At 40.1% G+C, this 26,886-nt stretch overlaps 1 protein-coding gene across 1 annotated transcript; it reads right to left on the bottom strand.

The window, feature by feature from the left end:
• Window positions 1–282: 282 nt before the first annotated feature.
• On the bottom strand, window positions 283–26,886 carry kcnab1b (potassium voltage-gated channel subfamily A regulatory beta subunit 1b). The gene is made up of 15 exons (XM_063885043.1): window positions 26,434–26,886; window positions 25,160–25,708; window positions 16,982–17,025; window positions 15,431–15,468; window positions 14,549–14,628; window positions 14,022–14,066; window positions 12,464–12,508; window positions 10,473–10,516; window positions 7,487–7,573; window positions 3,329–3,414; window positions 2,637–2,757; window positions 2,453–2,547; window positions 2,163–2,283; window positions 1,927–2,015; window positions 283–1,832 (listed from the first exon to the last, which is right to left on the bottom strand). The coding sequence occupies exons 2-15, from the start codon at window positions 25,372–25,374 to the stop codon at window positions 1,743–1,745; spliced, it is 1,200 nt and encodes a 399-aa protein (XP_063741113.1). The 5' UTR covers window positions 25,375–25,708; window positions 26,434–26,886; the 3' UTR covers window positions 283–1,742.

The following is a 26,886-nucleotide window of genomic DNA, read 5'->3' on the forward strand; positions in this document are numbered from 1 at the left end:
ACTCATACGCTGTTCCTGTCAAATGTACTTGTTTTACAGATGTATTGTCTTGTGTGTTTTTTTCAATTCATGTTAGATTTGATACATTTTGATTTCACATAATCATATTGACCTTAATTGTGATTATTATCTGCAGTATCTGCAATATGAAAAAGAGATTTGCTGCCTTGCAAGTTTCCCCTGATCAAATAAAGGATACAAATTAAAAAGAAGAAAATGTATCATCAAAAATTATTTTACACATTGTTTTATTATAAAACAGGAAGACACAGAGGAACCCCAACAGCAAACAGCAGTAACTACGGCAGAGTGTTTCAAGTCACAGGTTATATTCTTTTCTATGTTTTACTGCGGTTTACTATGTAACTCAGCAAACAAGAAGTCTACGATTACCTTTGTTATTTCAATTTGTTAGGGGCGAAAGTTAGAAGGCATCCATAACATTAATAGAAAATTACTATATATTCTACAACCTATTACATGATAATTATACGCTCTTGATATGTATGTACAAATCTTATGAAGGACACCAAAATACATGTTTGACATAACAAAGAACAAGTCATTATGTAAAACTGGCATCTGTGAGAAGTTGGGTAAGAGATCCAGGTGAATGACTGCAGGGGTCCATATGTTTCAGTTTGGGGTTTTTTTGTTTCTTTTTACTGAGTCTCTTTATCAGCTACATGGTTTTGTTTGCTAAATTCAAAAGCTCCCCTTAGGAAGATCGTCTACCCAACTTCACCTCGACAAAAGTTTTATCCACAACAAACACTGAAATTAAATGAATCTGACAATATCCTCACTGTCAGAAAGTCTGGCATTGCTCAAATTAAAATGAGATGGTGGGGTACAATGAGGAAGTACACTTTGCTGTACTTTTGCATCAGTGAGAAATAACCAAAAATACATCGCAAGGGGATGAAAAGGTTATTCTGACACAGCTGCTTAGTTAGGAAAATATATGTAACAGTCAGTACAGATGTTTTGATACATATTCTAGTTGAACTTAGCTCTCTTGGTATCATCAACAACATTGTGAGAAGAACTTTAGTTAATCCAGTAGCCTACTCACATTCAAAATGTTATAAGAATGGCTCCAGCTGCGTTTGAAGTGTAAGGGTATCATCCGGTTGCCCGAAAACAGTCCCAATTACACTCTTCATTATTTTATTTTTTTTCGTCACATCACAAACCCCTAGTAAGGTAGATTTGGTACATTTTGAAACACCATATCCTTTTTATGTTACTGCACCGCCATGAGCTTATGTGATAGTTTGTGTACAATAAGTCCCTATTAAGTCATCTTTTCTAAATGCAATGACACCCTTATTTAGAAAATGATGATGCTGGTACCTGGCATATGCTTGTTGTCAGCTTGAGCTTGATCATGCAGCCATCTATTTTCCATAATCTTATTTTATGCTATTTTGAATCTGGTTCTAGCAGCTTGTTGGAGCAGATGAGACTTTCGCTCATGAAATCATGTTGCACGATCTTGGTACTGTTGTCTAGTCCAGTGGCCAGCTGCAATAGATGTAGCATGCATGTTTTGTCAGGTAGCTCACTTTACAATAATGATACTGGCTGATCTTAGAGACAGGGAGCCAAGCAGAACACTTTACACATTCACACATACAGTCATACGCGCACACAAGCAAAGTTGGGCACGCACTTAGAGTGCCATGGCTGTTAGCTTTGATAAGCTTTTCTGAGCATAGTTCACTGAAACATGGTCCATTTTAATGGTGGTAATCCTTTTTACTGTGAGGGCGATTCCCCAGTATATGATCAACTTCTGTGGCAATGCCCGCTGTCATCTTTGGAATTACCTGTGATGCACAAAATAAAGCAAGAGCACAAGATCAATGCCGACCAGTACAATTATTATTGTTAATTATTAAAAAATGGAATGTTTCTTTATACCAGAATGGCTCCCAGGTTCTCAGTTAGCTGGGCTGGATTGGAGGATCCCAGCAGCACTGAGCTCACTCCCTCGTTCCTCAGGCACCAGGCTAAAGATCAGAGATAGCAGGACTTTTTACAGTGATGTAGTGGTTTCAAGGGATTAAGACCGTTTGAAGAAAAAAATTATATCTAGCAACATCTTTGATTGCTTAATTGCAAGTTCAGGGTTTTCGGATTTTCATGTTGCCCCTTACCTATGGCAAGCTGTGGCAAAGTACAACTGAGCTTCTCTGCGATATGAGTCAGTTCCTTTAGCTTGGCTTGTTGTTTTCTCCCGTCTTCACTCATTACTTTTTCCTTCAACCACTGGTATGGCTAGAGGAGCAGTGAAATCAGAATAAGTATTATAGAATTATAACCCAAAATAAGGCAAAAAGAACTTTGGTAAGATTATGTTTTCATTTTTTTTGTTCTTGTTGGACAAGAGGGAAGAAATTGGAGCATACACTAGGCGGGTTGTGAAAAGATTAGCTTTTGGTTGTACCTTCATTGAGGCCCTGGAGGTTTCCGGGACGCCGTTCTCATACTTCCCAGTGATGATACCACAGGCTAAAGGTGACCAGGAGACTACACCCACACCTAAAAGAGAGGGCAAAAGTCACTGAGCAACAGACAAAAAAATCGATGGCAGCCTTAAATATATACACAGGAACTCACTATAGCATTACCTATCTTATGGTAGAGCTCTGGCAGCTGAGTTTCCACTTTCTCCCTCTGGAAGAAGTGATACTCCGCCTGCTCACACACTGGTGGAATAAGATTGAACTGCCTAGCAACAGAGTAGGCTTCCTAATTGAATGTAAAAAGAGTAGAAATGTTAATAAGATGAGGAACGATGTGCAGCACTGACCTTTATGTTAACAGATTTAATTTGTTTCTCCCCTGCTCTATGTATAGCATAAGGTGTTATAATTAACAGCTCATTTTGGAGATCATTCTCACCTTCAAGTACAAAAAAGTAATGATAGCTTTATCAGTGAGGAAGGGAAAAATTAATATCAAGATTAACACAAGATCCCCCAATGTCCTCCGTATTAATATAGATGTACTTGATTTATTTTTACTTGTACTCTACCATATGCAATGACAATAAAATTGAATCTAATCTAGTCTATTTAAACATCTGTTAAGCAAGGAAATCACGTGTGGAATCGTTTAAGTGACAATTAACTCATTAAACTGCGTTGAATAAACAGAAATGGTGACTTTTAACTGCATTTTCCTATTTCTTATATTTTGTAATAATATTTATACCACAAAACATATAAAGAAAATGTGTCATAGGAAGATAAAAAAATAAATAAAGTCTTTACCTCATAGTGCTGGTTACAAGATGCACAATACTTTTTTCATCACTCACCATAATCTCCATTGCGGACCACCGGGACGTCCCCCAGTACATGGACATCCCCTGGTTGATCACATGCGTCATTGCTCTCACTATCTCTGTAAAAACAAAACATGAAGAAGAAGATATGTCCATTATCAATAATCAAACAGTGGATGGCGCCACAGCTGCAACTTTTCAATAACCTGCAAGAAAGACCATCTTTAGCAAGGTTTAAGTCGGACTAACAGCCTTTGGTAAAACTAGCACCTTCAGGACAGTAACAGAATCCAATGATGCTTGATATGAAGAAGCCGTTTTGTGAGAAAGGATCCCTTTATATGTGAAAACAGATATTCTTTGCTGGTGTTCATAAGACTTAATTTTGCCAAATGCTGCAGGGGTTAGATGAAAAGACTCAGCCAACCTTAGCAAAATGTTGCTTCTGCAGTTAAACAAATCGTAGCTACAGCTTTGGGGGTTGATATTAGCCACAGTGGCATTTTGTGTTTTGTGTATTTGTGCCTGAGGATGCAACAAGAATTGGTGGGTGGAATTGTGGACAAGCAAAATGTATTTAATTAAAAACACTGTGAAGTTCTTTCTCTAAGGAGTCTGTAACCGTCATCTCAGGTACTGTACATGGGAGGATGATCTACAGCTATTGTATTGAATGTGTTTTGTTGTACTCTCTAATCCCTGGAGAAATCCACAACGAGGCAAAAACTAGTTTATGTTTGCAATAGTCTATAATTGCTTGCGTTGGTCAGTTATTGCACAAAGCCTACTACAAAAGTGCAGTGTAGATTGGGAATGCAAACACAAAGCAGGGTGACTCTATATAAGATTGAAGAGCTGAGACCACAGCAGAGTGTGATTAAAAAAGAGCGATTCCTTTTCATCAGTAGTTCTCTCTCTGGACCAAAATGTAGCTCAGTGAGAGAGAGAGAGCAAGTGTGTGTGCGTGTGTGTGTGTGTGTGTGTGTGTGTGTGTGTGTGTGTGTGTGTGTGTGTGTGTGTGTGTGTGTGTGTGTGTGTGTGTGTGTGTGTGTGTGTGTGTGTGTGTGTGTATGGGTGTGGGTGAAGCATGTGGGAGGAATAACAGTGCATCTGCTCCTTAATGGAAGGAGGGAGGCAGTGAGAGATTTTGAGAGATGTAAGGACAGAGTGAACCTCGGTGGCGTGTATAGTTAATAAGAGTTTGTGAATATATGAATTATCAACCTGAATGACAACTTCATCTCCAGCAACCTCAACCTTAACATACTGGTCAGTCTCATCATACATTTTGTCTACAAGAGGCCGCAGTGAGTCATCAACTGCAACACCAAATGCCACACACAGGGGAGATATCCAGCGATTATTAACACCCCCTCACCCGAGCCCACTGCGGGTGTTTAAGGAGGATGACGTGGGCAAAGTTGTGGGCATGAACTACATGGACTGTACTGGTATGCTCTTGGATGTATGAGGTTGGCTCTGTCTGAAAAGTTAACTTATTAACATTGTTAACCATCTTTCGGAAGATTATCAAGAAATGATCACATGAAAAGACATGCGTGTGTGTCCATATTAGTATCATGTTGAATGTTTGTCTTAATATAATAAAACATTACCACTTTGTTCAGTGACTGCCTTTTTTATAGACTACAGAATATTGTTAGGAATAAATACCTATTACAGTCAGTAGTTCAGACAACTCACGTGTTTCAGGCAGGTCTGGCAGCTTAAGTAGAGTGGCAGATTTAGGAGAATGCATTTGGTTGGTTGTAAGAGGGGCAAGGGGCGTTACGTGCAAATGTATCATTGGTGTTTGAGCTGACTGCCTGAAGTAGTGTGCATGCTTTGCCTTATATGTGTGATATTGTTATAAATAAGTAAATAAACTGCATGTGCTCTGTTTTTGTTTTAGCACATTTCTGCAGAATGCAGCAAGTAGTGTGGATCAGTGTAAATCATCCAGGAGAGTTGCATTAAACCAAGTTTAAGTTGGTTTAATATGTGCAGCCAAAGTATTAGATAAGTATTGAAGTAGTGAGATGGTAAGATCCTCCTAAATGCTGGCTTTATTACTGAACATATTAGAAGAAGTGATGTCCTTGCTTGCTTTTGATGGGATGTCCTGCAAGGATGGCTTTGGGTTTCGTGTTCAGTATGCGGCGGCAGCACCATTTAATTTTCTCTTGTCTGGACGGATTTCTATAAAGTGTATTTGTTGATGTCATGTCTGCTCTGCTCTTCTCTCTGGCGATCCCATTTTTCATTCAATCTGTCCAGGGGATTTTCATATTCAGTTTATTGAAAGAATTCAATTTGCTGCATTGTCACTGTCAAAAAGAGTGACTGGATAGAAAATATGTGCTGATATCCAATAGCAAACCCTGCAGGGGATAGTATGCCTATTAAAACAATGATTTGAAAATGGCATGGAGGATTCTCCTTGGGGCACATTCCATCATATTTGCTTTAATGGAACTGCTTTATGAAGTTCACCATTTGGCGACATGTAAAAGTAGATTCCTAAGCCTTTAACCCCTGAGGAAAAATTAAAATCATTTCATCAACATGAGTGACAGCAGTAATAGTAAAAAGCAATAAAGGACATGAGTCAAATAAAAATAAGTAAGGAGCACGTTTTGACTTGATATAAGCTAAACAGAAATATAAACTAAACACAAATCAAGCAAGAAAGATTTAGCAAGGAGGAAAAGAGAAAATCAAAGAGAAGAACAAGTGGACGAGAGAATAGAAAGTAGTGATGGTAACAAAGGGAGACTCTGCAGCAGTGACATCACTTTTTCTGTCCCCAAGGGGACACACATTGTCTCACACAAAGTCAGAAGCACTTAAAGTCACAAGAACATAATACAAACACAAATTCCACACAAATGTATGCTCACACACCTGTTCGATATCTTTACATTCTTGTCTTAACACGTAACTTGGGATATTTAGCGTGCACTGCAAAGATGCTAATGATGTTTTAAGTTTCAGTAACAAATGCCTACAGAGATGCAGAAGTCCTACATTTTTGCATGTTGGCAGTGCTACTTTGTCCCCATGAGAAGTCATTTACGGAATCTTGGTGTTAAAGCACGAGGTAACACTGTTTTGTTTGAGTCTGTACATGTGGTTCCTACTCTCGCTCTAATTGTTAAAAGTGAATGTCCCTCTACACAGTGATTTATGGCACCCGCTCCACTTCAATGAAGTTTGAAGAAAACGTGCACAATGGCTTTACACTGATTAATGGGGGGACTGACTGAAAGCATTACAGTGTACCTACAGTATCTATTTTACATATGTCTGTATCTGTCAGTTGTCTATTCAAGCAGTTTTGATCATTCTGTCGGACTCTGAATCATTCAATCCATCAATCAGATTAGACTTCAGTACATCAGTTAGTTAATGGTGAAATGACTTTATCTGCAGAGGCAGGTTACTAGAAGGTTTGATGGAGTAGGCCGCAGGGTGGGCCTGCCCGTCACCAGGATTAGCAGTGACAGCAAGGCCCGGACACAATAAGTATGACAGACTGGCCTCCGTCTGCTGGCTTACCAGGAAAAAAGAATTGGGGGCAAGGAGCAGACCGGAAACTATAGAGTGCTCAGTGGTATATATTCCTTTTAGCCAAATACTATCATTAGATTTAGGAATGGCTAGAGAGGGGCCCTAGTATGTATGATGGCCAGGAAAAGTAATTGAGGAAGAAAACTGGAAGCATGTAAAATAAATGAATAGTCAGATAAGGTTGATGTGTGGGAAAGGCAGCACTATAGTGTGGAAAGCACAGTAGGCCTTGTGTCTAGTGAGACCAGCATAAAAATACACCAGTTTACCCCTGGGGAGATGGTGGGGGGGGGATAATCCTGCTTCTAAAGAACAGGGAGGGCTGGAGAGACCCAGTGGAAACTAGTGATCCCACAGAGACAGAAAGGAAGGAGAAAGAGAGTGGTAGACTAAAATAGATGATGAGGGATGAGGCAAGTTTGTCAGATTACTTGAAATGTGTTTGTGTTTGTCAGAAGTAGACACACACGCTCAACCACAAAGACAAACCTCTTTGGTCAAAGGCAAAGGTCTCCAGTCTGGTAAGGGCAGCAGCCTTGTCAGCATTTCTCACCTTCTCCTATTACAGAAAAACCTGAATTGTCCCTAACGGCTCCCTGGGTCTGCTCAGCCATCACTTACCCTCCATGGGAGTGTTGCTGTCTGGCCGGTTGGCAAAAACCACATCCACATACTCAAGTTGCATCCTCTGGAGGGAGCCCTTTAAACCTAAGGGAATATGTAGAGAAAGAAGAAAAACAGTCAATAGGAATCATGAACATCAAGCATATTTTTTGTAGTGCTGGTATAGATTTGTTACCAACCTGTACGATAACAACATCAATAAATAGTCCTTGTTTTCTAAAGGTTGATTTGACACACATACAAATACTGATGTAACATCTACTGCGTTGAAGAAGATTTATTTCAGTGTCATGCTAGACTCATGCTAGTGCATATACAATTGCCCTGGATTTTAAGAGGAAGAGTGATAATACCTGTGTTCATTACCCTTCAATCTCCTTGCGATTTATTTGACAATGTTATGTAGGTATAGGAATAACTGTACACTAGAATGTGATTGTTTGCGGTATGCTTAATTAACAGTCTTTTCTGCAACTATCAATTGTTATTTTAAAAACACTGATTCTAGCTTCAACTTCTAACTTCAATATGTGTTGGTGATCAGTTTAAAGTAAAACGTGCAATTTAAATTTTTCAAGTAGTAATCTTAATGTTCTGTCATCCATTACAACATGACATCAGATAAAAGGAAAAATAGGGTGAGTCAGGTCCTGGGGAATTAAGAGCCATCATGCTCATAAACATGGCAAAGTGACAGTTGACCACATGTGACTCAAGGCCCCTCAGCTGCATCTGGCCTGGCAAATCTCATGATCCAGCTCACATGTGAATCTGAGCTGTCATATGAGGTCTGCTTAACCTAGTATGAGTATAGTTATTGGACTACCTTTGTCAAACAAGTAAATAATGCATTGTATGCTAAAGAAATGCAGTCTTTAACACCTCAAACAGCAAAATGCTTTTCTATTTTATTTAGTGCTCGTTTATGAGGAATAAAAGTCTCCCAGTTTTAAATACTATGTGATGATTCAAAATATGTGGAGTTGCTATTCCACTCAGAGTTAGGCTTTATGGCAATACAAAGTTAGCTGTTAAGATCATTAAAACTGGTAGAATGCTAAAGCGCTCATGACTTCCACTTTTAGCCACAGTGGCCGAAGTAAAAGTTATATAGTCTCAATTAAATAATTTGAACTCTTTTGTGACAAAGTAAATGTTGTTGTCCCACAATATTTATCTAAGGTTATGAAACAACATGTGGGTCTGTTTCTTGTCCAAATATAAAACTTTGATATAAACTTTATACAAATAAAGGACTGTACACATTGTTTATTTCTGAAATAGCAGAACTGTTCAGGTTAATATCCTTAAATCTTTCAAAAATATAAAGTTGTCCCTTTTCGACAGCTAGAATATCAAAAATATTCACAATAAGAATTTACAAGGTTAATTAGTATCAAGTTCAATGCACACCATTACATCCTTTTAAGAAGATTTACAAATGTGGAGAAAGCCCTGCATCCGTGCAAACTTTGATCCTTTTTGCATAAATTACCCTTGTTTTGATAGGTGGCGGCAAAACCAAACAACTCAAAGCTGAGAGGATAATGAGAAAAACGAGGGCTCTGCTTTCAGTGTTAGTTCGAGGTGAAACACAATACATTGGGGGGAGGTTAGGAGATGGCAACACTGTGAGCAGATCAGTCCCCATTCACACACATAGAAGACCAGATGAAAGATGAGAAGCAAAGCAAGAGACTGTCACAAAGGAAGACAGCAGAGTAGTAGAAGCAAGGCAAAATACACCCGGGGCTCTTGAGTTTGTGTGAGTGTTTTAGGCAGATTAGTTCCAGAGGCTTCATCATTTGCCGCTAATTCCCATCTGAAAGTTGCTCTGCGGATTTCTGCTCCAACAACTTATTCCTTCCCCTGTCATCTGCTCTCCCACGATCCAAGAAACATCCATTACATGGATCCTAATCTGAGCCTGCGCCGTCATTGCAAGCAGTTTCCGCTGTCTCCTGGATAAGCTGGCGTTTTCAGGCTGTGAAGGAAGTCTATTTTTAGCACTGAGAAAAGATGTTGAACAACAAAGCTATTCTACTGGCATTTGGATTATATTATACCTTTAAATGATGCCTTCAATACAAGTCTCTTTGAAATCATGAAACTGTCAAGGAATTTATTTTCCTGTGATCAAAACTTGTAAACACAAGTGATGTTTTCTGAAGAGAGTTTGACATTTTCTTAAGTGTTGATCTCTGATGCTATTTATCATTAAGTTTGACATTCATTTATTTCTAGAAAATGTCACTTAACCAATCAAATGACTCATGGAATTGCCTGTTTTGGGATGTACAACCAGTATTGAGGCTAATGGTATGACCACATGTTTATTACCACTCTGTGCCACACCAGCAGTGACAGGGACAGAGATTTATCTCATGGATGCTGTACCTATTATTGGGAATGGCTTTATCTAATTGGTGGAACCGCAGTTCCTTCCACTTTTTCAATCTGTACCCTTCTCCTCCAGCCTCTCCAAAGTAGATTTCCCCTTGTCTTGTTTGGGGGTACGTTGCAGAGGCTGTGGTGAATCTTAATAACCTGAGACGCTGAGTCACTGCAGGAGATGCATTGCGCTGTGCACCGGATGGCCAGTTGTTAGGGAAGTGTGGAGGAATGAGCCAATGGGATGAGAGAGCTATCTGATTAGAAGCTTGAGCCAGGCCATAACTCTTCTAAAAGAGGAGCGGAGAGGAGAGTTTGATGATGATCGATAGCTTGTTGTACACTTGGTTTAAAAAAAACAAACAACCTGTTATGATACTACAACTGAAAAGACGAAAGTCTGTTGAAGTTCGATGTACTATTAACTTTACATTTTCTGTTCGGTGTTGATGCTGATGAAAATGAAAGAGCAGAAAGAAGACCCAGACAGGAAAAAGGGAGGGAAAGGAAGGAGATTACAGGAGTGCAGCAGGTCTTTGAGTGATGGGGTGATGTGAAGGACAAAGCAGCAGAGAGGAAATCGACTTGTTACCTTCAATGATGTGCTTTCTGTTGAGGCCTCTCTCTGTCTCTGCTCTGCAACAGAAGGGAAGGATGTACATGTCAGAAAACATATATAGACACACTCATTCACGCACATACACACAATTCTCTTGAATTGAAGCAGATCATTAAGCATGCCAAACCAGAGCCTGCATAATAAACTACCCACAAACTGCTGAGGAGAAATACACCCACTCGACACTCTGCAGTGTGCCCGCAGCTATAGAACAAACTGTGCAGCGTGTCTTTGCAGCCGGCCAACACAAGGCTTGTTGTCACTGTCTGTCTTGAACGCCAGGGATTTGCCACCGGCCTCCCAGATAGATGGGCTTTGGTGATTTGCATGCAAAAAATATATTTTGTCAACAACTGAAAATGTTGTTGAATATAAGGCTTTTTTATGCAATGCTGGAATAAGTACTTTATTGATGTGCAGTTACTTAACTTGATTAACTTAATTTATGTTTGTACACTTAATCCAATAACACATATAGAATTCTAACTTCATTCAAACTTTCATTGCTTGCTAGTATTTTGTAAAGGTCATATGTTTGAGTCAGATTAGACGTAACATTTAACTTCCAGAACAATATAGTATTTGTATTAAGTATTCATAGTATAGGAGTTTGCATCACTAGACTAACCTAAATTTACTTTAATCTGCTTTTATTGATATTGAGGCTACTTTTGTGCAGTGAAACAAGCTATAGAGACAAAAACTATATCACCTAAATGTTCAATGTTATCCATGCGATGTTAGGAACCAAATGCCTATTTACTCATCCAGTCAATATGGAACCACATTAGCATTCATTAAGAGTTGTGTTTCTTGCTGCCAGACAAATGTAAATCAAATATTCTCTCTGCTTAAATTTGTTTTAGTCCCCACCAACTCCTGAGGGAAATGTCTTGCTCTGTGGCTGCGTAATGCTCCACTACATCCACTAGCTATAGTTGGCAACTTTGTCGGTCTGACATGTAGCATGGAGCATGTCGTTTTCAGTGGATTTATAAATATGTTCTCAAAATGGCTAAGTTTATCTAAAAATGAGGCTGATAATATTGGTGAGAGTCAATCGACTTGCTGGGCCATAAAACTAGTGATTTGTCCGAAGCACCACCTGTTTTGACTTCCCTTTCAGATTTCCACATGCCTGCTTTTCCTTTTCTACTTAATTCCTTTCTTTTCTTTCTGCTCAAGTATATCTTTGCTCATTTGCCTGCCATTTGTCTTGTTCTTGCTTCAAATCACACTTTCCCTTCCCGCCTCCCGCCTTCCTGTGGTGTTCCAGCCTGCTTTGGTTATAATAATGTGGTGCAGAAACAAAAACAGGCTGTCCTCCTCCATGTCATCATGTCTTCTTCTGTGCAAAAGTTTAGGGAAGTGCAATGGAGAATAAAGTGTGCAAATGCCTATTGTATGTTTGGGTGATGAGACAGGCTTGACAGGCCTCTCTAGCAGACTCACAGCTCAGTAAAAGAGGGGGGGGGGTAAGTAGTTGTTCTGCAAATCCATCCGGTGTGGAGACTGACTCGGTACCTCGACAATAGTCTGAGAAGATCAGCTTGAATTAAATTTACACAACTGCCTATTGACTCTAATAAACTGATTGACAAACTAGACAGAAAAGAAGGATGCGGTTAAACTTAAGGAGCTTGTACCTCACTTTGTACGCAGACCTAGAGGGAATGTTACTGTTTTGAGAACAGAATACATCACTATGACACAAGAAGCATATATGACTCTTCATAGTGTGATAAGAAGGCTGAGGAAGGGTATAAAGTGATGCAAAAAGGGCTGAGAACATGGCTGTGTTTAAATCTCTATGTGTGTGTATGTTGAGTCTATCCTCCCTGTCTGTTTGCGTGTGTTTTCCAAAATGCCAGAGGCCTGCCATGTCAAGCTGTGTGGCAAATGTTTTCATCTGTAGCCTGCACATGCTGGATGCCATAAACTCACTTCCATGCACACACACTTACTTTCCTCCCCAGTAGAGCTTTGTTGTGATAACCAGGCTGGATCTCCTGAGGGAAGACAGAGACATCAAAAAGCCATCAAGTACTTTGAAGCTGTTGTCAAAAAGATGTGTGCGTGCCATCAAGTCCATGCCTGAATGAGTGTTCTCCAGTGACCTTCTCTCCTGCTGTGTGAATTGGCAGATTGTCAATCATGTAAATGATCAAGTATTAAGAATCACAGAGGGACTCTTTTCTCTGCACTTTAATACGAAAACTCTCTCCCTTTTAAATCCTCCATGCTTGAATGATCAATAATTCACACAGATCCAGAGTTGATGTGAGGGCAGGCAGAGCTCTAAGGAGTTGTAACTGATTCTTCTCACTGCAATGTGTGTTTATGCAGTATACAGTAGATGTATGGAACTGATATTAAATTGATATTTTCCGTGGTTCAGTGCTGTTACAAGCATTTGCTTGCTGTTGAACTGTAAGCAGCACGCATGATGATATTTCACACAGTTTACATTTAGATACAGAGATATCAGGGATTTAGTGCTTGTACCTCCAGTTATAGGGGAGATGAATGGGCATTCTCCATCTTCCATCCCCTCAAAATACCATGTGCAATGCTTGAATGCAGACATACAGGAACAGCTTGAAGTATCTTGTAGAGGGATTCCATGTGACCAAAGTTATTGGGTCACTTTTCATGGTTTGGGCTTAGGTCCTTAATTTTAATAAAGGGAAATGTTGATGCTTAAGTTTTCCCCCAGCAGACCCCCAAGGGATCCTTACATAAATCCAAGGGATCAGGCAGATATTTATTTTTGTTACTCAAGGGCAAGTTATTTTCATCCATGCTAATGGCATGGCTATAAGTTGGTTTGGTCAGTTGTTCTACAACTCTGGCCCAGACTAAAATACCTTAACAACTCTTGTATGGACTGGCTCAGAAAGCTACTATAGAGAGGGAATCCTAATAATGTATGTGATTCCCTACTTTTCCCTTTAGTGTCATTGTCATTATCAAATACTTTTATGAACCTAAGCTGTACTTTGTTTTTACTAAACATAAACATCTGTTAGTGTGCTAACATGCAACATCAGACCTGTAACATTACCATCTTATCATTGTCTAACTAAATAGAGAATGCTTCCTTTTAAATCACAAGCTAAAAATAATGAAGATAAGCATGCTAGAAGGTCGTTTGCTGGTCCAACATGACAGTGCTACCATGCACAGAAAGAACCATTAAGACATAGTTTTCTGGGTGGAAGAACTCCCGGAGAGCCCTGACTTCAACCTCATCCAACGTCTTTTGGGAGAAATTGAAACGCAGACTTTGAGCAAGGCTTTAACACCCAACATCAGTGCATGAACTCAGTAACGCTCTTGCAGCCTGATGGGAACAAATCACCGCAGCCTCAGAACAGTGGATACACATGTGCAAAAAGATGCTAACGTATATGTATATTTCTTTAGCTTGTCTTACTTTTGGCTTATGTTGTGTGTACGCACATACACAATGTTAACTCTATTCATAGAACACATTTAGAACCTTAAGAGAGTATATTTTACCTCCAGCATTTTTTCTTGATGATGTTTCCCAGGATTATCTCTGCTCTGTAAAGAAAATAAAAGGAAATACACTATAAGAAAATGAGATTATATCTAAGGCTGCCATTTCTCTAAGAGCATGTAAGCGTGACAGTTATCTGCCCTGCATCTACAGTATGAATACTTGATTTAAAATCAGCAACACAGCTGTTCAAGATAATAGATAAACGCCTGTATTGCAAGCCTGAATTTTGCCAGCAACCTTGAAATTAATATTTGTGCGCATATAGCTACAGCCTGTCCCACGTTATTCAGGAAGACAATTTCGAAGCTTATAAAGTTTGAGCTGTGAACATAACGGGGAGCCTCCAGTGATGAATGAGATTATGTAAATCACTACGGAGTGAAGCCACCTTTCGGTTTTTCCCTCCCCATGAAGAATTCCTGGTGTGAGGCTAACATTGTAAACACCTTGTGTCCTAAAGCGACAAAGCGAGAAAATTGCTCAGTGGGTGTAAGATAGATAACAAATCTGAGACATCACTCACTTCCCCCCTGAGTAGACTTCAGCTGTGTCAAACAGGTTGACCCCACTCTCATAGGCGATAGTCATCAGCTGTTCTGCCACCTGACGCAGAAAAGAAAAGTTTCCCCACATGGACTTTAGTGCGTTATAATTCATGAATGCAAATATCACCCAAAATAACACAAAACAAAGTATGTGCAGGGAAAATTCCCTGAAGAAGCTGAGGGAGAGTTAATCTATTCTCCACTAAGATACACATCATCAGAAAATGTCTAAAATGGTTTCTCTCTCTCTTCCCGTTCTATCCGTCAATCTCTATAATAAGGGCAAAAACGGAACAGAAAAAAAATCATTAAAAAAAATGTTGTTTACTTCTCAATATATTTCCCTGACTATTTTGACCTAGTTCTTGTGCTTTCAGTTTATTCAGAGCCATAAACCGAAAGGCCAATTTTGTCATGATGACTTTCTCCTTCTGTACTAGGATTTAGTTTTGGTGAGATTGTTTGTGTCCCTGTGTCTGTGTGTCTCAGTTAGTCCCAGTGGTCATCAGGCAGTGATGAGCTGTCTCCAATTCAGTGGCTTACCCCTTCAAGGCCTCTGGAAGAGGACCTCTGCTTAAGAGCTTGTGACAGGAAGCAATGTGACCTGACCATGTGGCCTTGGAAGAGGCCAACAGGGACTTAAAAGCAGGCTGTGATATTGGGAAATTGATACTAGAATGATGTTCTACTGACACTAATGCCATTTTACATCCAGCAACACTTAATGGCTCCCATACGGGCTAAATATTGGGGGTGTTGCAGACTGTCATCAGATTTTGTATTTGCAGGATCAAAAATAATGAGAGCCAAGATCTGCTGATACAGTGATGTTTGAATGTTGGATTTGACTAATTTCTTACCTCATCAGATATCTGACCTCCAAATGTTACCCATGTGCCTGCGGAAGGAAACATCAAAGTCAAAGTTTTGGAACAACAAACATAAAAGACCTTTGCATCACTCATAATCATGTTAGTTGTGCATTAATTATTACTTTGACATTTTGGCATGGACACATAAAAAAAGGGCCTAAATCCATCCCAGTCAAATGTCAGGGTTGAGTGTTGATAGGTTGAAAACATTTTCTCTGCCATATGAATTCGGGAATGAGTAAGCTACTGAGCAGATGTTTGTGTGGTTATATTGAAAGAAGCAGCTTGGTTTTTTTTTGTGTTTTGTGTTTGTTTGTGAGGGTTTATAGTATGTGCATTAATTATGGTTGTGTTAGTTTAAGTAGAAAGACAATTTTCTCCCTTGAAACAGCACAGTCTGAACACAGCATTTTATATTGTCCTCTAAACCTTCAGTTGAAAGATTCTGTAACATGCAACTGGTTGTCATCTCCCACTTATAATAATGCAGAAGCTGATGTTAAATTTGAAGCTAAGAAGAAGAAAGAAGGAACCCTTAATGGCCCCACAGAGGGGAAATGTACATTCTGCATTTGACTCATCCTAGTTTTAGAAGCAGTGGGCTGCCATATTTACTGCACCCAGGGAGCAGTGTAGGGAACAGTGCTTTGCTCGGGGACACCTTGTTAGCACTTGGTTTTTTCGGGGACTTGAACCGGTGACCTTTAGGTTCCCAAGCCAAGTCCCTACAGACTTCGTCATCACCGCCCCTAACTGCACCAGAAGCAGCAGAGATTAATAAAGGCAATTTAAGTAAAGTAAAAACTTTAACATCCTTATTAAGTGCCCAATTACATGTACATTTCTTTAAAAGAATCTGCTTTATTGGCATTATCATAACATTTAAAAGAAATGGTTTGCTTCTTAACTAAGCTTAGCATAAAGACAGTAAGCAGAACAATTGTCATTTATACATTAATGGTTATTGGAAGGATTAAACAAACATCTTCCTTTACATTGAAGGATGGCAACCAACTGCTTAATGTGCTAGAACTTAATCTTTAAAAAGAAATCACTACAGGGATAATTAACTCATTCATAGATTTCCCATCAGTTAGTATTTAAAGACACTGCATCATTTATTTGCTTTGTCGAGATAGTTTGTCTTCAGATAAGCACCCCCATCAATAACTTAGCATACTGATATAACCCAGCAAACTAATGCACACAAACACAAATGCATGCGCACACACGCCCACCCATTTACCAAGTGAATAACTGACATCAAGATGAATGGGAGTTTTGACCCTCTGCTGTGCAATCGAAATGTGAGATAATTGAGCTATTTGTTTCTAAAAACAGTCCTATTGATTAAATATTTACGAGGAAAATATTAACACTCTGCAAACAGCTTAGCTCTTTCTCTCTTGACTCTCTATGCATGAGGTAAGGAACAAAGCTGCCCCCCCCCCCACACACACACATAGATGAGTTTTCTTGCACTTGGATGCTTATGAAATCATTAGACATTTGCCTCTGATCCTAATTAAATGTACTCACCCAGCCCCAGACAGGAGACACGCAACCCAGATTTCCCCAGGTTCCTATGAAGAGTAACAGAGTCTGATTATAAAACAGCAATGTTTAGGCTCAAGAAGTCATCAGTCAAATATGATTGCAATTACTGTAGTGCTATATTTGCTCTGGGCAAAGATTTTCTGCCTAAACAACGCCAACATCTATTTTGTGTCCAAGTTGAGAGACTGAAATGAAATGACAGCAATTTTGCTACTATGGAGCTAAAAACATAAGAAAATAAAAAGATCATATGTAACGTGTCATGTTCGATTGGGAGGAGGACCACTAATGTGAGGGTCACCTTATCACACCTGCATCCATGAATTAGAAATGAGACGGAGGACAGTTTTATTCCATCAATATGGATCGCACCTTCTCCGGTATAAGAGGATGGCCCTCTAAACACCCTGGAAAATATTCTGCTCAACCGTGAAAATCCAATTACTGCTGCACTGAGTTTGGGACACTACTTTTGACAAGTGTTGCACTTGTTCCCCTTATCCCTCACTCAATTACCTCCCATTTTCCTAGGAGCCTTTCGCTCCCTTACAGCAGGGAGCAATTCAGTCCTTGGGCTTTTTACTGTTATTGCCTTACCCAAAACAAGGCAGACAGCCATGCTTGCTCTTAAGAGTTGTATCATATCAGAATTTCTCCATACCTCCTTTCTCTGCTATCGCGCTTACCTATGAACTGTGCAATAGTGCACCTCCTGATAACAGTTAATTTCCCCCCAGCCGATCTGAGGAAATATAAGACAGCACTTTTGGCTCTCATTAACCCCATGGAAGATAAACTAAGAGAGAGTTCTTGCCACCCTTAACACAGAGTCTCAGTGCTCCACTTCACCCTTAGTTTTACAATCGGTGTCACATCATGAGAGGGGAACTCAAGTGCTTAATGACATAAAACTGGTGATAACAGTAACAGCAGATTATTCTCCTGCCACCACAGGTGTCTTCCAACAGTGTGATGTCTGTAGACTGTGAAAGGAAAAGTGATGCAATGCCCCGTGAACGCAGCCATCTGATCGAGGAAACCATTTGAAGCAAAACCCTGTAACATTGAGACACATTTGTCCGACAGAATCATCGATGCCACACGCAGAGCCACTTTCACAGGCCACACACTTCATCTTGAGAGATGAATATGTCCATATACAAATTTCTTGACACAGAATCAACCCCTAATTACAGTCTGTGACTTCTGCTTGGTTTTGCAGGCATATAGACATTACGACAAATAAGAATGAAAGAAATGCCAGCAGTGTTTTTCTCTTGCCTGATAACCAATGGCCTGTCCCATTGAGCTTAAGACAAATCCAAGCCCATGCTATGTTACCATGCCCCCCGCCAATTCAATAAGGTGTTCAACATGGGGAAGCATCAGTCATCGTGTCAGTAGTTCAGCCAAGATAATAAAGAGGAATAAGCACTTTATTTGATACATTAATGGATTTATTTTAATTTTTAAGACATTGATGACAACATGACAGGAGACAGAGCTCTACGAAGCAACAAATTGTGGGATGTGTTCTTGTCTCTGATATGGTGGAGGAGTTCGGATATTATATCCTTCCTCTCTCTGATGTATTATAGAGTGGGAGCTCTGATCCATGAAAGTGTGGGGGAGGGGCTGTACTGTAACTTAGAAGTGGGATTCTGACTGAATGTGCGTGGTTGTGTGTGTGTTGGGGGGGTTAGTTAGGACTGCAGTGATGGTGTTTGCTTATGTGTGTATTGCAAGTTGCTATGGGTGAAACATCAGCTTAATGCCTACACTGATGGAATAGTTGTGCATACAATTGCCTGGTGCCTTCATTGATACATGTTGTCATGTTTACAGTGGCACGGCGATGCACACTCCACAATAAAGAAGCTTGCAAGAATTTTTGATTTTCCAATAGAGCTGGCTGTCCTTGAAAATGACTAACTTTGTCTTTTGAGATCCTCCATAAGCTATACTTGCAGTGCTTGTGTTGTTCGTTGAATACAAATAACATGTCTCAATGATAGGTGAAGAGGTTCAGGCGTTAAAGCTGCCGCAATGCTGCATTTTACAGCCATACCTGATTATTAACCACACAGCTGGCTATGCAGCATTAATAGATCTGTCCAGGTCTCGGAAATGGGTGCCAGCAGGGCCACGTTTCTAAAGAACCGAATGATTCAGGGGATTACAGCATATAATTTGCAACAAAGGGAAGAAAATAATAAACCTTGTATTTACAAGCTTGTGTGCATGCGGGGGAGAGAAAAAGAGAGCTGCTAGGATGCATTGACACGTTCCTTATATATTAATTACATTGTAAATCCTAAGATAAACTCACTAAGGAAAGGACCACTTGTCCATACAAACCACCACATAAACAACTTTGGAAGCCATGTGGCTCGGCCCCTCATGCTTGGATGGTGCCCAAAAGAAGCCTTGAAGTAAAATGACAAATGAGTCATTTTAAGACGCCCCCTCACACAAACCTGTCACCGCTTATGAATATCCTGAGATGCGATGCTTCTATGTAGCCGGTGCATTTCTTAGTGGATCCCCAGTTAAGATAAATAAAACAATCTAATGAACATCTGGCTGCATTTATTGTGCTTAGATCTCTGGAGTTATTACCTCTCATTGAGGGAGGATGTTTTTTTGTCCTGGAAAGCACTTGGTTCCCAGGTCACACACAGTCATTTCTCATCATTTATCTCCTGAAGTTGGATTGCTCAAATCAATATTTGTCAGCTAACACTTTTGTCAAGGTTATGAGTAAACAGATAAAACTCCTCACTCACTGGGGATTAATGAAGACTAAGCAACCCACACAAGCCAACCTTGATGGGCAGAGGGATTAGACAACGCCCACCTCCTCATTTCCAACTGCTCTCCTGATGTTGTTATCAAAATAACTCAGGGCAGGGTAGAAAGGGGTTCACAATCTAAATATATCAAAGCCAGGGCACATGTGGGTGGGAAGAAAGCAGGGAATTGAAATCAATGGGGAAAAAAAAGATTAAGTAGGAAGGAGAAGCTTCAGAAGCCATGCTGGGGGGAAAAACTACCATGAACCCTACAGGCCACATGTTGAATTTCACCAATATCCAAAGGAGGGAAATAGATGTAGCGGGAGAAAGAGTGCTACGAAGAGAGAGAGACACTGGCAACAGACTGGGGCGTCCAGAGTTGCATGTCCAAGTCTTAGGTCTCAGTAGTTAAAATGCCCTCTACAGACGAACGCACTTTATGACACAGAATAGGAAATAGGAAATGACAGCTGATTCCCTACAGCGCCCTGTACAATGCCTTATTTGTGTGTGTGTGTGTGTGTGTGTGTGTGTGTGTGTGTGTGTGTGTGTGTGTGTGTGTGTGTGTGTGTGTGTGTGTGTGTGTGTGTGTGTGTGTGTGTGTAACACTTTTATAAATGCACACAATGTTATTTTTACGGTGTTGTAAAAAATGATTCTATTCCCTCTGACAATCCCTCTAAATGGATGGGTAGAGAATCTATCACAGAATAACTGTATTTCGGCAGAGACTCATAATCTAACCCATTGGTCTGTGGGTTGATCCTGTATTGAAAAACATGTGGGAAGATCTGAAGTGGTAGATTCAGAGGGGTGAGGGGAGCTTAGCAATGTTGGAGGAAATTAAAGTCATTAAAACATTAAGTACAAGCTTTGCTTTTTAGCAAAAAATAAATAAACATAAACATTTTGAAATGCATTTTCAAGGATGTTGTATAAGATTCTGTATGAAATCAAATAAAATTGTTGATTTGTAGCGGTATTGTCACACAAGTCGGGATTTGTGATACAAACTGTAAGGTAAATTAGTGTTTGCTTGACATTTGCCACATTTACAATATCAATAAAGACAGATGAGCTCAGATAGATTTCTTGAGTAACATATACTTGATTCTTTTTTATTTATCTTTTTCAGCCCAACCAATAAGCATGGTTTTTCATACAGTTATTGTTTACTGATTTACACAAGGAAGTGTTTTCTATCAGTTTTGTAGCTTTTAGTTATCCTTGTGATTATAGTCTGTTTAAAGAGACCACTTCAGAAGAAAAAAACACATTTGAATTTGCAAAGTAACACTATTATAAATCCATTATGCTCAAGGAAAAATATTTTAGTTATGACCTTTAATTAAAAGGCAAAATCCATGCAAAACATCCTGGCTGTTTAACAGAGAGACTGGGCGAATCTCATCCTTCGGGGCTGGTTTGGTCTTTAGGGTGCAGCTGCATGCTACAGGGCTCCTGTTGTGCAACACCCTGGCTCATATTATCAGAACTACACATCACAAAAAAACATCCAAGAAATTAACTCATATTAGGTTGGAACATAAAATACATTCATTTTATCCAAAGGGTGAAGAGTTTTGATGTTTGATAAAAAAAAAAGCAACGCACTGAGCTGGATACACACAGTGTGTCTCTGAGCAAAAGCAGCATTATCGGTTCAATGGGTGCAGACACGCATGAAGTCACGCAAACACACACGCATGTATGCACACACAGGCATCTGCGCATGCACACAAATACTCAAAGTTCACAACAAACAAACAAACAGAGAGCAACAACCAAGCAAATTATGATTTATGGAGCATCTAGACAAGTGCCACAGCTGCAGGATTTCTGTTATCTTTCTGTGGACGGAGGACAGAGGTCAAATCAGGCCTCACAATAGAGCCGCTAAAAATGAAGCCCTTTGTGTTACATTCACAGTTGCTAAACCCACTGAATAATTTGTGAAAATATGCTGATTTCTAGCTTACTTCATGCAAAATAAATCTCCAATGTAGTCCCTGCTTATCATATCATCAGTCGTTTTTAATCTTTTTTTTGGCAAGAAACCTATCCTCTGCTATCTATGGCGAATCAGGGGAAGTCATAGTGTTTTGTAAAAGCACTTACAAAAGCATTTTTGCTTCAGGTTTGATAGCTCATTGGTCTATTAAAAAGAGGGACTTTAGAAGAGGAAGGATTTTAATTGAAAGGATTACGCTAGAGGCACACCTGAGTCAGGCATGAATGCAAGGATCTCATTCACTCTGGGGCTGCTTTACACTTACAAACAAGACGGAAACTCTTCACCCAAATTCCTGTCAGCTCTCGTAAAAAAGTGTGGAATACATTGACATAACCAGTATGAACCGGTAGAGTGCAGTCTGGATTCAGTAAGTCCCAGTGTTAAGGCTTATTGGTATGGTCAAAAATCTAATCCCAATATTATTAATTTCATATCCCGCTCATGATATGCATGGTAAGATTTCTGGTCATTCAGTAAGTAAATAGTCTATATGAAATGGTCAGATTGTAAAGCTTATTTCTGCATACTCTTGTGTGAATTAAATACTTAACAAATGGATTGTTTCTTCACTAAAGGATGAGACCGCTGCAATCTTCAAAAGATATTTCCTCAAAATATTTCACAGTTAGTTTTTGGTTGCTGTTTTTACCAATTGAAACACCATTTTGTATCATTTTACCCTTATATCATTCCAAACAGAGACGATTAATTATCATATTGAATGATTGCCTAGCCCTACAATACAATATACATATAGGTATATAATATAATATATATAATATAGGTTTCTTTTCCCCATTATGCATCAAGGTAAAGTAAAACTCAAAAGGGCATTGTCAAGGGTATTAAGAAATGATTCTGGAGGACAATTTCAGAGATGAAGGGTTAAAGCAACACACTGTAGCAATTATGATGCTGTATTAGAAATCCATATGGTTTGAAAATATATGCCAAATATCAACACTTTATCTTGCCAAGCCCTAACATCTGATGCATACAGTCTATTCCGTGTGGACACAAAAACGCTTTGTATGGCTGGTGTATACATTACTCACACTGTCAACACATGTTTACTGTAGACAGCAGAGAAAGCCTCTCTCTCTGCTGGCCGCTGATAAGCCTGCATCCAAAGGAACTGACAGAAGGGATTTCTGCATGCCCATCTGCAGCGGAGCTCTGAACCAACCAAAGTGGAATTTTCCCCAAATCTCCTGGACTGTCAAAAGACCTTCTGCTGCCTAATGACCGTCATAAACTTCAGGCAACCAGGGGCTCCCTACCAGGACCCAGAAATAATCTGGACATTTTGTGAAGCCAGCAACGACAGCATGTTTTGTTACAACACACACAGGATTTTGGCTATGTGCACGCGGGTTTGTGTACAGCATTGTAAAGTACCTACTTGGGGACACCACAATTACACCTACTCTATACTTGGCTACACTATACATCGTCATGACAACTAAAATGTTGTAGATGGTGGTATTATTAGTTTATGCTTGCTCGCTCTGCACACTACATTTCCTGCTTTGACTTGCTACGCCTTCAGATGTTCTCAGTGCAGAGCCTCACACATCTAATGAACATAAATGCGCTCATGTATGTAATTCAATGCACCAAATTACACCACCCACTAACACACACCCACCCTTTGTGTAAAAGTGCTTTCAATTGTTATCCCTCTGATGAAACTTCACATAGATTACACAACACAGATCTGGTTTTGGACTTATCTTAAATTAGAGAAAGAGATTCCACATCATATAGAGTCCATAGCAATGCAATCATCTACTTTGACAAAACAGCTAAGGGTCAGTGGCTGGAATAAAAAGAAAGAGATACATGACTGGAAGAGAGAGGGACAAGCATTGTTAGACAAACAGGGTCAAGAGTCAGGATGTAACAAATGAGACATTTCATGCTACATTTACTTTCCTGTAGTAAAAATAGAGGATTTGCAGACGGCTTATAGGAAGCTTTACTGCTTACATCTTCCACCTGTTTTTAGAAAGAGCTACAAGAACAAGCAAATCCTCATGTTACAGACCAAAATAAACACATTTTGGGGGCCATGTACCTGGCATCACTCCTGCACCAGAAGTACTGCAACATGTTTGTATCAATTTCTCTCTCTCAGGAAAATAACAGCAGCGTTAAATCAAGCTTGGAAAAAGGGGTCTCTTTTCTGTGGTTGCATCTGTGACTTAAAAAAGAGATTTAAATGATAGATTCATAAAAAGCAATACCATTTCAAAATTAATATCTCAGTAAATGGAAGGAACCAAAAATGATTTTGTGAATGCTGGAGCATTTAGCACAATGGAGCCTTCAGGCTTGTTTGGTTCAGGGAACAGATTGAAGTTGGCCATTTCAATGTTGTTATGGAAACGAGATGAGATTGTGTGACACGCAGACACTTCTCACATTGACTGCTCCGCATCCAATCCGCCCAGATTCTGTAATTGCCTCTTTTCCGTGAACTGACCTGCGTGCCCCATTTTCTGTTCTATTCACTCTCTAATTCTTTCTTTTTATAGTACTCTGTCTGTCTGTCTTTTACTCTTTCTAATTCTCCCCATTTTTCTCTCAGTTTCCCTTGATCCTGACACCTTAAGTGATCAATTACTATGTTGCTCCTGCAACCTGTACCCTCACTGACATAAGAGAGCATTGTTTACTTACTCACACACTTTCCAGAATATAAAATAAGTTTGCAGCCAGTTGTTGAGAGCTGTCAGGGAGTTAAAATGATGCTGGTAGTATTGAGTAAACCCATGAGAGACTTAAAGGTCAAACTAAATGTTTATACAGTGAAGTGCTGTACTGTAGATGCACAGAATTTGGGGGCAATTTATCCATCTACATAGAGTGCACTTTATAATATCAGTTAAAACCAGTCCAGTTTTAAACCAATATGCTGAATAAGAATTTTTTTTTTTCCGTCTTCATCACATCAAAAATCTAATCCCTCTCTTCGTAAAATCCAAACAACACAAACTGTCCCAGATCATAGTTTGCTAGACACTCTTAACCGTGGTATGATTATAAAGAGTTGCCAGTAAATCTGCATAAGAAAAACAAAAGCACAGACGCCCTCAGGCGCAGAGCCTCCCACTCATCACCTGTCACTGCTCATATCTTCGTCTTCTCCAGCAGGGCTCCTTTAATTGATTTAGCCTAACTTTGGTATGATTTTTTGTTATATAATGGGTTGTCATTCATATTCAGTTATTTTTTTTCCTTCTCTCACATTCAGAGTTGTGTCAGGGGAGAAAAACTAAAACTGAATACACCTTCACCTTCTTCCCCACTCTACTGTCTCACACAGTCTCCACCAACACATATACGTACCGGTACTTCATGCCTGTGAGCTTGGCAGTGGACTCCTTGAGGTTATGGTGGTAGCGGTGGGTGAAGGAGCCCAGGCTCCGAGCTATCAGGGCCACAGTGCGGAAGCGGGCGCGGGCCTGACTGGTTGTGTTGGGGCTTGTGGCGTTCTGCTTGCTGTGCTCGCCGTTTCGCGGGGCCTTCAGCCCGTGGTCCGTGCATGCAAAGGATACCTGCATGGCTGTTAGCAAAGGCCACTAGAGCTTCTCCAAGACAACAAGTGTTTATTTGTGTCCTCAACGTACTAAACTGTATTTTTTTTCCGTCTGTGAAACCTAGATATTGTCCTTGTTGTTCTTATGTTAAATTGAAAGCCGGTAATCCAAGCCACTTCTGCTTGGTGCTGCTGAATCTCATATGGACAGGCAGAAAAACAGAACCATGAGATTGTTCAGTTTCTGTAAAGAGAAGACTTTCAAGCAGATGTTGCTTCCAGATTGTTCATAGCAGCAGTGCAGTCCTGGTCAATGTGTGAAGGGTTGAGATGGGGATCCTGTGCCAGTCTGACTCCACCTGAATATATGAGAGAGGATGCAGATGAAGGGAGAAGGAAGAAGGAGAAGAGGCACTGTGTGAGTTGTTTGAAGGAGTAACTGAAATGAGAAGAGCCCTTGAGAGTGTTTGTGTTAGAGGGATGAGGGCATGAGGAAAAAGTCCTGCGAAACCAGAATGGAGAGAAAATCCTGTGAAAACCCTTCTGTGTTGTCTCCTGTTAACTCCCATTTGGCTGAATCCTCTAAGCTGTCTCTGTGAGGTAATGTAAAGAATGAGGGTTGTTCTGCCCTAGTTTTCCTTGCCTTCCTATCTCATTTTCCTCTTCGTTGTCTGTTCTATTTTATCTTCCTCACCTCATCGCATATCAACTGTTGTGCACTTTCCTCACGTTTGGTTTCTTACTTGCTTTCTGACTAGTCCATTTTTGTCCACAAACACCTAAATTCTGCCTTTAGTTCCTCTTTTAATGCACTTGAATCTTAGAGCGTTTGTCGTACTGTTAGGAGTTGTGGGTGTCTGGGGAGTCTCTCTTGCCCTCTAACCTATTATCCAACCACCTGAAGCGAGGAGAGTAACACTCACACATTATCACAAACAACCTATAACTCTTCCTGTCACACATCTTTATGGTATGATCATGCTTTCACAGAAAAGCAAACACTTACAAAGTAACAATTCTTCTCAGGCAAACAACTGCATTCTATCCACACACACAAATAAATCTGTGGTACAAGTTTTCTTACATGCATCAAGTCTTCAGCTTTCTCTGAGAAACAAGGACGAGGTTCTTGATTGACGTGCCCTTCAGCAACTTTGCGAGGAATCAAGCGTTGTTACTCAGCAAGCTTATGCCCAGGGAAGATCTGCATCCTAACAGAAAGCGGCAACAACTGCAGCGTGTCCAGCAGCTGTCCTTAGACCCGGCAAAACAACCTTGTCCCGTCTCCAAAGTCCTTTGAGCCAGTAACACAGGCTTTACGGTCCCCGGCTTTGCAGCAAGAATGCTCTGTTTGATAAAGGAACCCTTGAATGGCAACAGACGAGCGTAGAGGAGGAGGAGGAGGCGGAGGAGGAGGAGACAGCAGGATGCATGGTACCTCACTTCAGGGAGAGGAGGACAGATGCAGTGAGGAGGCGAAGATCAGCATGTGTTGAGCGTAGAGAGAGTGAGCCATGCGCTGAATGAGCGAGAGAGA

This window comes from Eleginops maclovinus, chromosome 6, assembly GCF_036324505.1.
Source record: "Eleginops maclovinus isolate JMC-PN-2008 ecotype Puerto Natales chromosome 6, JC_Emac_rtc_rv5, whole genome shotgun sequence".
NCBI classification, from domain to species: Eukaryota; Metazoa; Chordata; class Actinopteri; order Perciformes; family Eleginopidae; genus Eleginops; species Eleginops maclovinus.